General features: G+C 41.4%; 1 protein-coding gene across 1 annotated transcript; it reads right to left on the minus strand.

Annotated features, from left to right (window-relative positions):
* Nucleotides 1-1,567: 1,567 nt before the first annotated feature.
* On the minus strand, nt 1,568-12,518 carry pofut3 (protein O-fucosyltransferase 3). Its single transcript, XM_084159675.1, has 4 exons — nt 12,247-12,518; nt 11,266-11,545; nt 2,575-3,410; nt 1,568-2,243 (listed from the first exon to the last, which is right to left on the minus strand). The coding sequence occupies exons 1-4, from the start codon at nt 12,334-12,336 to the stop codon at nt 2,019-2,021; spliced, it is 1,431 nt and encodes a 476-aa protein (XP_084015801.1). The 5' UTR covers nt 12,337-12,518; the 3' UTR covers nt 1,568-2,018.
* Nucleotides 12,519-12,814: the final 296 nt, after the last annotated feature.

Consider the following 12,814-nt stretch of genomic DNA (forward strand, 5'->3'; position numbering starts at 1 on the left):
TAATTATAAGCAGGGTAAACCCATCTAATGGTCAGAGTTAATATGATAATTATAAGTAGGGTAAACCCATTTAAAGTAATTACTCTTGTACATCTTATGAAGGGTTTAGATTTGAGCTTCTCTACTAAAGTGTTTTGTGAAACTACTTAATGAACATGGGATGTCAGTTGATAACACATTATATTGATGAACGGCATTGCAATATTACTTGAGTTTCTTCGAGCAACAAAAACAAAAGACCCACTAAAATAGATAAACTATAGCATCATTTCATCATTCTAACATACTTTGCTGGAACCAAATTTGTGTTCCAACTTTGGAGACAGAGTCCAGGACTAGGCTTAATCTAGAACTGGGAAACCAGTCCTTAAGGTTAAATGGCTGCAATTTCCCCAGATACGAGGAGCCACAACTTTGCAGAACTTTTGGATTTCACTTGAGAGCTGAACAAATTAAACCACAGAGAGTGAGTGGTAAACTGACTTAGTTTGAGGATAAATCTATGACAGCTTTGCACATTCTTGGCATTCTCTCAACCAGCTTCATGAGGTAGTCACCTGGAATGCATTTCAATTAACAGGTGTGCCTTCTTAAAAGTTAATTTGTGTTTGAGTCAATCAGTTGTGTTGTGACATGGTAGCGGTGGTATACAGAAGATAGCCCTATTTGGTAAAATACCAAGTCCATATTATGGCAAGAACAGCTCAAATAAGCAAAGAGAAACGACAGTCCATCATTACATTAAGACATGAAGGTCAGTCAATCCGGAACATTTCAAGAACTTTGAAAGTTTCTTCAAGTGCAGTCGCAAAAACCATCAAGCATTATGATGAAACTGGCTCTCATGAGGACCACCACAGGAATGGAAGACCCAGAGTTACCTCTGCTGCAGAGGATAAGTTCATTAGAGTTACCAGCCTCAGAAATTGCAGCCCAAATAAATGCTTCACAGAGTTAAAGTAACAGACACATCTGATCATCAACTGTTCAGAGAAGACTGTGTGAATCAGGCCTTCATGGTCGAATTGCTGCAAAGAAACCACTACTAAAGGACACCAATAATAAGAAGAGACCTGCTTGGGCCAAGAAACACGAGTGATGGACATTAGACCGGTGGAAATGTGTCCTTTGGTCTGGAGTCCAAATTTGAGATTTTTGGTTCAAACCGCCGTGTCTTTGTGAGATGTGGTGTGGGTGAACGGATGATCTGCGCATGTGTAGTTCCCACTGTAAAGCATGGAGGAGGAGGTGTTATGGTATGGGGGTGCTTTGCTGGTGACACGGTCTGTGATTTATTTACAATTCAAGGCACACTTAACTAGCATGGCTACCACAGCATTCTGCAGCAATACGCCATCCCATCTGGTTTGGGCTTAGTGGGATTATCATTTGTTTTTCAACAGGACAATGACCCAACACACCTCCAGGCTGTGTAAGGGCTATTTTACCAAGAAGGAGAATGATGGAGTGCTGCATCAGATGACCTGGCCTCCACAATCCCCTGACCTCAACCAAATTGAGATGGTTTAGGATGAGTCGGACCGCAGAGTGAAGGAAAAGCAGCCAACAAGTGCTCAGCATATGTGGGAACTCCTTCAAGACTGTTGGAAAAGCATTCCAGGTGAAGCTGGTTGGCAGAATGCCAAGAGTATGCAAAGCTGTCATCAAGGCAAAAGGTGGCTATTTGAAGAATCACAAATATAAAATATATTTTGATTTGTTTAACACTTTTTCGTTTACTACATGATTCCATATGTGTTATTTCATAGTTTTGATGTCTTCACTATTATTCTACAATGTAAAAAAATAGTAAAAATAAAGAAAAACCCTTGAATGAGTAGGTGTATCCAAACTTTTGACTGGTAGTGTATATTGATCAAACGTTATTGTGTGATTGTCATGTGCAACCAGAAGTCATAATATGTGGACCATTTTCATGTTCATAGTGTTTCTGAACTTTTACACACCACCACCAAAGCGTACGGTGGCCATATGAATTATAGTATTTTAGCAGTGTTTTAGTCAGTGAATACCTCCTTCCAGTACTGCGCCACAGTGAAATTCCTGTTCCTCTCGGCCAAGCGACGCAACGCCCTAGCCTCTTTCTTGGACTGCTCGTAACTGGCCGTCCAAATTCCTCGCAAAAATGTCCGGTTTCTAGGGTCTGAAGCAAAGTCAAATATCCTCGGAGGCGGACACTTTAGGTGGTTTCCCTCTGCTTGCCAGGTTTTCGGAACAAGGCCCTGTTTGGGAGGCAAAAATTTACTATAATATGCACAATAGAAAAATACAATATTCTTGCAGGTCTATTTCATACCAGCCTGAATATTATTATTATTATTAACACAATATTGTGTTACAGTCTTGTAATGCCAATAATGTAAAGTCTACTGTCTTTTTTGTTGTGTGTACAGACCACGGGAAGAGTAGCTGTCATCATGGCGTCAGATCATGGGGATCTACTGTCAAACTAATAATACTGTCAAACTGTTGACACACCAAGTAAATTGTACTCAAAGAAATGGGCAACCTTATCATTAGACGTCACAAATAAAACAGTTCAGTTCATGTTACCTTTTTCTGTCTGTCGATGTTCTCCCACACCCTGTTGCACACCATGCACTCAAACACATCTACGTAGTTCTCCTGTGTCAGGTCCTGGACACCCCACGGGCGTTCCTTCAGCTCCTTTACCAACTCCAGGTTGGAGACTTCACGCTTCAACTTCCACTCCAGATAAGTGGCATACTCCCCGTCGTCCTCATCTAACCTCTTCAGATACCGAGCCAGTTTTTCTGGGGGCTCGTCTGGGACGACTACAACCGCACTACTGTTGCTCGGCAGCCATTTCCGAACGTTGGGAGCCCCGTAATACACGGGGACCACCCCAAGCTTGAGAGGCCTCCACAGTTTCTCTGTGATGTAGTCGTCGCAGACGGCGTTCTCAAAGGCCAGAATGAACTTGTACTGGGCCAGGATCTGGTAAAAGGCCTGCTCCTCCATGGTGGTCGAGTCCCTCAGATGGGAAGGCAGGTCTTTGTTGTGGAGGCATTGTCCATAGGAATCAACCTGGATGTGCTTCATTAACTCGCTCACATAGGTGTCCCGGTCCGACGGAGGGTCGCAGTCTGACTGGACGTACACCACCGGGGCTAGTGTTTTCCTCAGCTCGTTCTTCTGGTCGAGGGACACCAGGTAGGTCTGAGAGGTCAGAACCTCAAGGCTCTCCAGGTACTGGGAGGTGAGGGGCAGGTGGGAGTGCTGGCTGAAGGTGGCTGTGTGGTTAAAGAGGGTGATGACGGGCTCGTGGAAGAGCTTGTAGTTGTTTTTGGGTGACTCCTCGTGAAACAAGGCCCACTGGTGGTGCGCTCTCCTCGGCAGTGGAAGACTCTCGATGTTGAAGTCGGTGCCTGGTTTGATTCAAGAGGGTTGGAAAGGGGAGACATTAGTATAGAGTTGATGTCTTGAATGTGAAGGGTCAGCACACTGAAAGCAATGCTGACCATTTCACTTATTACAGAAGCAATACGTAGAGTAGATTACCATAAAATATGATTTATATTCTTCCTTTTACTCATTTTATCTGAGATGACTTTGAGACAGATTACTCTGGGATCTGAAGAATGATGAAGTAACAGTTGTATGTCTTTCTGCCTTGCAGTGTTTATGGTAGGAGATGCCAGGTGTTTTATTATCATCGGAAATGCTCAAATCAATTTGTCTCGGATATCCTCTTAAATCAGGTGCACTGCTGTCCTCTACTAGGCTGTCAATATATATATTAAATCCTCAATGAGAAGGTTAATATTCCTGTAATAATAAGATATATATAGGAAATCCTCAATGAGAAGCTTAATATTACTGTAATAATAAGATATATTTATATATATATATATTAAATCCTCAATGAGAAGTTTAATATTACTGTAATAATAAGATATATATAGGAAATCCTCAATGAGAAGGTTAATATTACTGTAATAATAAGATATATATAGGAAATCCTCAATGAGAAGGTTAATATTACTGTAATAATAAGATATATATAGGAAAACCTCAATGAGAAGGTTAATATTACTGGAAAAATAAGATATAAAGTGAGGGAAAAAAGTATTTGATCCCCTGCTGATTTTGTACGTTTGCCCACTGACAAAGAAATGATCAGTCTATAATTTTAATGGTAGGTTTATTTGAACAGTGAGAGACAGAATAACAACAACAAAAATCCAGAAAAACGCATGTCAAAAATGTTATAAATTGATTTGCATTTTAATGAGGGAAATAAGTATTTGACACCCTCTCAATCAGAAAGATTTCTGGCTCCCAGGTGTCTTTTATACAGGTAACGAGCTGAGATTAGGAGCACACTCTTAAAGGGAGTGCTCCTAATCCAGTTTGTTATCTGTATAAAAGACACCTGTCCACAGAAGCAATCAATCAATCAGATTCCAAACTCTCCACCATGGCCAAGACCAAAGAGCTCTCCAATGATGTCAGGGACAAGATTGTAGACCTACACAAGGCTGGAATGGGCTACAAGACCATCGCCAAGCAGCTTGGTGAGAAGGTGACAACAGTTGGTGCGATTATTCGCAAATGGAAGAAACACAAAAGAACTGTCAATCTCCCTCGGCCTGGGGCTCCATGCAAGATCTCACCTCGTGGAGTTGCAATGATCATGAGAACGGTGAGGAATCAGCCCAGAACTACACGGGAGGATCTTGTCAATGATCTCAAGGCAGCTGGGACCATAGTCACCAAGAAAACAATTGGTAACACACTATGCCGTGAAGGACTGAAATCCTGCAGCGCCCACAAGGTCCCCCTGCTCAAGAAAGCACATATACATGCCTGTCTGAAGTTTGCCAATGAACATCTGAATGATTCAGAGAAGAACTGGGTGAAAGTGTTGTGGTCAGATGAGACCAAAATGGAGCTCTTTGGCATCAACTCAACTCGCCGTGTTTGGAGGAGGAGGAATGCTGCCTATGACCCCAAGAACACCATCCCCACCGTCAAACATGGAGGTTGAAACATTATGCTTTGGTGGGGTTTTTCTGCTAAGGGGACAGGACAACTTCACCGCATCAAAGGGACGATGGACGGGGCCATGTACCGTCAAATCTTGGGTGAGAACCTCCTTCCCTCAGCCAGGGCATTGAAAATGGGTCGTGGATGGATATTCCAGCATGACAATGACCCAAAACACACGGCCAAGGCAACAAAGGAGTGGCTCAAGAAGAAGCACATTAAGGTCCTGGAGTGGCCTAGCCAGTCTCCAGACCTTAATCCCATAGAAAATCTGTGGAGGGAGCTGAAGGTTCGAGTTGCCAAACATCAGCCTCGAAACCTTAATGACTTGGAGAAGATCTGCAAAGAGGAGTGGGACAAAATCCCTCCTGAGATGTGTGCAAACCTTGTGGCCAACTACAAGAAACGTCTGACCTCTGTGATTGCCAACAAGGATTTTGCCACCAAGTACTAAGTCATGTTTAGCAGAGGGGTCAAATACTTATTTCCCTCATTAAAGTGCAAATTAATTTATAACATTTTTGTAATGCGTTTTTCTTGATTTTTTTGTTGTTATTCTGTCTCTCACTGTTCAAATAAACCTACCATTAAAATTATAGACTGATCATTTCTTTGTCAGTGGGCAAACATACAAAATCAGCAGGGGATCAAATACTTTTTTCCCTCACTGTACACTACCGTTCAAAAGTTTGGGGTCACTTAGAAATGTCCTTGTTTTCGAAGAGAAAATCTTTTTTTTTGTCCATTAAAATAACATCAAATTGATCAGAAATACAGTGTAGACATTGTTAATGTTGTAAATGGCTATTGTAGCTGGAAACGGAATGGAATATCTACATTGGCGTACAGAGGCCCATTATCAGCAACCATCAGTCCTGTGTTCCAATGGCACGTTGTGTTTGCTAAACCAAGTTTATCATTTTAAAAGGCTAATTGATCATTAGAAAACCCTTTTGCAATTATGTTAGCACAGCTGAAAACTGTTGTGCTGATTAAAGAAGCAATAAAACGGGCCTTCTTGAGACTAGTTGAGTATCTGGAGCATCAGCAATTGTGGGTTCGATTACAGGCTCAAAATGGCCAGAAACAAATCACTTTCTTCTGAAACTCGTCAGTCTATTCTTGTTCTGAGAAATGAAGGCTATTCCATGCGAGAAATTGCCAAGAAACTGAAGATCTCGTACAACGCTGTGTACTACTCCTGTCACAGAATAGCACAAAGTGGCTCTAACCAGAATAGAAAGGGGAGTGAGAGGCCCCGGTGCACAACTGAGCAAGAGGACAAATACATTCGAGTGTCTAGTTCGAGAAACAGGCGCCTCACAGGTCCTCAACTGGCAGCTTCATTAAATAGTCCCGCAAAACACAGGTCTCAAAGTCAACAGTGAAGAGGCGACTCCGGGATGCTGACCTTCTAGGCAGAGTTGCAAAGAAAAAGCCATATCTCAGACTGGCCAATAAAAATAAAATATTAAGATGGGCAAAAGAACACAGACACTGGACAGAGGAAGATTGGAAAAAACTGTTATGGACAGACGAATCGAAGTTTGAGGTGTTCGGATCACAAAGAAGAACATTTATGAGACGGAGACCAAATTAATAGATGCTGGAGGAGTGCTTGATGCCATCTGTCAAGCATGGTGGAGGCAATGTGATGGTCTGGGGGTGATGGTCAGCTCCAAACTATGCAATAACTATTTAGGGAAGAAGCGGTCAGCTGGTATTCTGTCTATAATGGAGTGGCCAGCACAGTCACCGGATCTCAACCCTTTTGAGCTGTTGTGGGAGCAGCTTGACCGTATGGTACGTAAGAAGTGCCCATCAAGCCAATCCAACTTGTGGGAGGTGCTTCAGAAAGCATGGGGTGAAATCTCTTCAGATTACCTCAACAAATTGACAACTAGAATGCCAAAGGTCTGCAAGGCTGTAATTGCTGCAAATGGAGGATTCTTTGACGAAAGCAAAGTTTCAATTAAAAATCCTTATTTTTAACCTTGTCAATGACTACATTTCCTATGCATTTTGCTATATTTCCTATTCAAACTCATTTCATGTATGTTTTCATGGAAAACAAGGACATTTCTAAGTGAACCCAAACTTTTGAACGGTAGTATATATATATATATACACAGTGGGGAAAAAAGGATTTAGTCAGCCACCAATTGTGCAAGTTCTCACACTTAAAAAGATGAGAGAGGCCTGTAATTTTCATCATAGGTACACGTCAACTATGACAGACAAATGGAGAAAAAGAAATCCAGAAAATCACATTGTAGGATTTTTATTAATTTATTTGCAAATTATGGTGGAAAATAAGTATTTGGTCACCTACAAACAAGCAAGATTTCTGGCTCTCACAGACCTGTAACTTCTTCTTTAAGAGGCTCCTCTGTCCTCCACTCGTTACCTGTATTAATGGCACCTGTTTGAACTTGTTATCAGTATAAAAGACACCTGTCCACAACCTCAAACAGTCACACTCCAAACTCCACTATGGCCAAGACCAAAGAGCTGTCAAAGGACACCAGAAACAAAATTGTAGACCTGCACCAGGCTGGGAAGACTGAATCTGCAATAGGTAAGCAGCTTGGTTTGAAGAAATCAACTGTGGGAGCAATTATTAGGAAATGGAAGACATACAAGACCACTGATAATCTCCCTCGATCTGGGGCTCCACGCAAGATCTCACCCCGTGGGGTCAAAATGATCACAAGAACGGTGAGCAAAACTCCCAGAACCACACGGGGGGACCTAGTGAATGACCTGCAGAGAGCTGGGACCAAAGTAACAAAGCCTACCATCAGTAACACACTACGCCGCCAGGGACTCAAATCCTGCAGTGCCAGACGTGTCCCCCTGCTTAAGCCAGTACATGTCCAGGCCCATCTGAAGTTTGCTAGAGTGCATTTGGATGATCCAGAAGAGGATTGGGAGAATGTCATATGGTCAGATGAAACCAAAATAGAAAAAAAAACTCAACTCGTCGTGTTTGGAGGACAAAGAATGTTGAGTTGCATCCAAAGAACACCATACCTACTGTGAAGCATGGGGGTGGAAACATCATGCTTTGGGGCTGTTTTTCTGCAAAGGGACCAGGACGACTGATCCGTGTAAAGGAAAGAATGAATGGGGCCATGTATCGTGAGATTTTGAGTGAAAACCTCCTTCCATCAGCAAGGGCATTGAAGATGAAACGTGGCTGGGTCTTTCAGCATGACAATGACCCCAAACACACCGCCCGGGCAACGAAGAAGTGGCTTCGTAATAAGCATTTCAAGGTCCTGGAGTGGCCTAGCCAGTCTCCAGATCTCAACCCCATAGAAAATCTTTGGAGGGAGTTGAAAGTCTGTGTTGCCCAGCGACAGCCCCAAAACATCACTGCTCTAGAGGAGATCTGCATGGAGGAATGGGCCAAAATACCAGCAACAGTGTGTGAAAACCTTGTGAAGACTTACAGAAAACGTTTGACCTGTGTCATTGCCAACAAAGGGTATATAACAAAGTATTGAGAAACTTTTGTTATTGACCAAATACTTATTTTCCACCATAATTTGCAAATAAATTCATAAAAACTCCTACAATATGGTTTTCTGGATTTTTTTTCCTCATTTTGTCTGTCATAGTTGACGTGTACCTATGATGGAAATTACAGGCCTCTCTCATCTTTTTAAGTGGGAGAACTTGCACAATTGGTGGCTGACTAAATACTTTTTTTCCCCACTGTATATATATATATATATATATATATATATATAGGAAATCCTCAATGAGAAGGTTAATATTACTGTAATAATAAGATATAGGAAATCCTCAATGAGAAGGTTAATATTACTGTAATAATAAGATACAGTTGAAGTCGGAGGTTTACATACACTTAGGTTGGAGTCATTCAAACTTGTTTTTCAACCACTAATTTCTTGTTAACAAACTATAGTTTTGGCAAGTCGGTTAGGACATCTACTTTGTGTATGACACAAGTCATTTTTCCAACAATTGTTTACAGACGATTATTTCACTTATAATTCACTCTATCACAATTCCAGTGGGTCAGAAGTTTACATACACTAAGTTGACTGTGCCTTTAAACAGCTTGGAAAATTCTAGAAAATGTTGTCATGGCTTTATAAGCTTCTGATAGGCTAATGACATAATTTGAGTCAATAGGAGGTGTACCTGTGGATGTATTTCAAGGCCTACCTTCAAACTCAGTGCCTCTTTGCTTGACATCATGGGAAAATCAAAAGAAATCAGCCAAGACCTAGGAAAAAAATGGTAGACCTGATAGATTTGAAGGTACCACATTAATCTGTACAACCAATAGTATGCAAGTATAAACACCCTGGGACCACGCAGCCGTCATACCGCTCAGGAAGGAGACGCGTTCTGTCTCCTAGAGATGAACGTACTCGGGTGCGAAAAGTGCAAATCAATCCCAGAACAACAGCAAAGCACCTTGTGAAGATGCTGGAGGAAACAGGTACAAAAGTATCTATATTCACAGTAAAACAAGTCCTATTTCGACATAACCTGAAAGGCCGCTCAGCAAGGAAGAAGCCACTGCTCCAAAACAGCCATAAAAAAGCCAGTCTACAGTTTGCAACTGCACATGGGGACAAAGATCGTACTTTTTGGAGAAATGTCCTCTGGTCTGATGAAACAAAAATAGAACTGTTTGGCCATAATGGAGGAAAAAGGGGGTTGCTTGCAAGCCGAAGAACACCATCCCAACCGTGATGCACGGGGGTGGCAGCATCATGTTGTGGGGGTGCTTTGCTGCAGGAGGGACTGGTGCACTTCACAAAATAGATGGCATCATGAGGAAGGAAAATTATGTGGATATATTGAAGCAACATCTCAAGACATCAGTCAGAAAGTTAAAGCTTGGTCGCAAATGGGTCTTCCAAATGGACAATGACCCCAAGCATACTTCCAAAGTTGTGGCAAAATGGCTTAAGGACAACAAAGTCAAGGTATTGGAGTGGCCATCACAAAGCCCTGACCTCAATCCTATAGAACATTTGTGGGCAGAACTGAAAAAGTGTGTGCGAGCAAGGAGGCCTACAAACCTGACTCAGTTACACCAGCTCTGTCAGGAGGAATGGGCCAAAATTCACCCAACTTATTGTGGAAGGCTACCCGAAACGTTTGACCCAAGTTAAACAATTTAAAGGCAATGCTACCAAATACTAATTGAGTGTATGTAAACTTCTGACCCACTGGGAATGTGATGAAAGAAACAAAAGCTGAAATAAATCATTCTCTCTACTATTATTCTGACAACAAAAGCTGAAATAAATCATTCTCTCTACTATTATTCTGACATTTCACATTCTTTAAATAAAGTGGTGATCCTAACTGACCTAAAACAGGGAATTTTTACTAGGATTAAATGTCAGGAATTGTGAAAACTGAGTTTAAATGTATTTGGCTAAGGTGTATGTAAACTTCTGACTTCAACTTTATATATAGGAAATCCTCAATGAGAAGGTTAATATTATGGTAAGAATTAGCAAATGGATGCACACAATGCTATTGGATACATATAACTCTATAGTTCCCTCTAAGAAAATCATGGTTAGAACCAAGGTACGAGGAGGTAAGAACCAGATGTGATTCTGAACCTTCATTCACATACATTAACATACATTGCAATTCCAGCAAGAGTTTTTAGTGCCATACACATAAGGTAGGCCTACAGGATACGCAAATATTATCTTTCATCAATCACTGTTTTCACAATAAGGTGCTCTAGGGTCAACTATTTCTATGGAAACGGTTGAACCAATACAGTAACATGCATCTGCAATCGCAGGGCATTCTCTTCAGCGTGGACCCACAGAACAATGGCTCCCTCTAGTGTACATTTGATCATGTTTACTCAAATCAAAAACGTGGTCCATCCCTACTGTATCATATCACACCAATTGAAGAATCAGAGGATGATAATGTCATACCAAACCATCCATGTAGATGAATACATCTCAACAAAGACGGTCTAATCAGTTTTTACTTGACTGTAGAAATGTACTAAATCTTGTCCTCCTTCAAGCCTCTTGTCAACTAGGCTAAGTATCATGAAGACAAACAATTCGTCTAAATCAAACACCATACCAAGTTGAAATAATTATTTACACTGTTAGCTTGAGGAACTATACAGACCCATACATAGTACATTTTCAGATGTTCCTATAGTCTCAACGAATGTCAAATAAAGAAATACAAATAAAGTCTCACCATAGAATAGGAAGGCCTGTGTTGATGAGTGAGAGTAGAGGGTTCTGTTGATGGTGAAGAAGCACTTGTTTGTCCCACACTCTCCTAGTCGTCCAATCTCTCCTGTTAGTGGGGACCACCATACAATGTAAGGGTACTGGCCCTCTGGACCTCCAGGGGGGGTTCTCTCACTGGCCAACATGCCGCTGCCATGTAAACCATGTCTCCAGCCTGACTCGTGTAGGTTCCTTGGAGGGAGGATGTGTACTGTCCTTTCAAACTGACCAAGCTCCACCACCACCTATGCAAAGACAGAAAATCTATATTACCACTGAATGTACCTTTTGGGAAATATAGACCATCTTTTTGACACCACACTGTTTGGGAAGTATATGGATTTTGAATGATTCAGGTTATGGTCATTTTCATGAAGATGTGCAATGCATGCAATAACATGCACCTCAGCATAAACACATGCATGCAGCCTGACAGTAAAACACTACGAAAGTATGATGATAATACATGCAATAACGTATGTATAGCTAAATTAATGAGTTTCAAATACCAACAGACATCTAATTCCATGCATTCTGGAATATACCAGTTAATGATATGGGATTGAGATGGTTAACCAGGTGGGAAAAGATAAGGAAATACCAGAGGTGAAAGAGATTCTAGTTTTCATCCCAGTATTAGTCAGATAGACCAAGCAGACCTAGGAACAGATGTTGGGGAGGGAATCTATTGCGTTTCTGCACTTTGTGCCTGCAAACAAAAGATAGGAATCAACACAACTCTCTATATGCAAATGTTTGCGTGCAAAGCGTTTGTTATTCTATGTAGTGCCACGTTCTTGAAGACACAATGTAACCACTGCGAGAAAAAAATGGATACATTTCACAACGGTGGAAACCATTGGCGTGAAAAGGTCACTACTGTAGGGTACAACTGACAGTGTTTCTGTTCGACCTCTATACTTTTCGTTCATGTAACAACAAATACCTGCAGAGTAATCCAAATAAAAAGTACAGCTGATAGGCAGAGGAAGAAAACTAAAAGTTTCCTCAAAGAAAGTCTTGAAAGTCTTGCCATCTTTCGACAATTGAGCAGCACGGAGGGAAAAACAACTTGCTAAAACTCATATTTAAATGTTCCTCTGTTCAGTGGCGTTTCTAAAAGTATTTCAAATTGTTTGATTGTATTGTTAATAGCGAATCGCTTGTTTTGAAGTAGCGGAGATGCACGCGGCCATTTTCCATATTTTCGTTGGCAATGAGGGGATTCGATTATTCGGCCCGGGTTACCCGGTGAAAGGAGTTTCAAAGGGTGAAAAGTGATATCATTCGTTTTGGGAACCGGGCTGCCTCCTGTGTGTGAGACAGGAGCCAGTTCAAAGCCCACGCGAGAAGTCGGCTCAAAACAAAAGTGATGTAGCCTAGGCCAGATTAAGCACGTGGAGAAATTAGTAGGAATCTGTGTTTTCACTTGCAAAAGTGATTGCTTTTTAAAAAACACTTTATCTGCCTTCCCAATGAAAACTATTTTGAAAATACGAACATATATTTTACGG

Source organism: Coregonus lavaretus, assembly GCF_964263955.1.
Source record: "Coregonus lavaretus genome assembly, chromosome: 4".
Lineage (NCBI taxonomy): Eukaryota > Metazoa > Chordata > Actinopteri > Salmoniformes > Salmonidae > Coregonus > Coregonus lavaretus.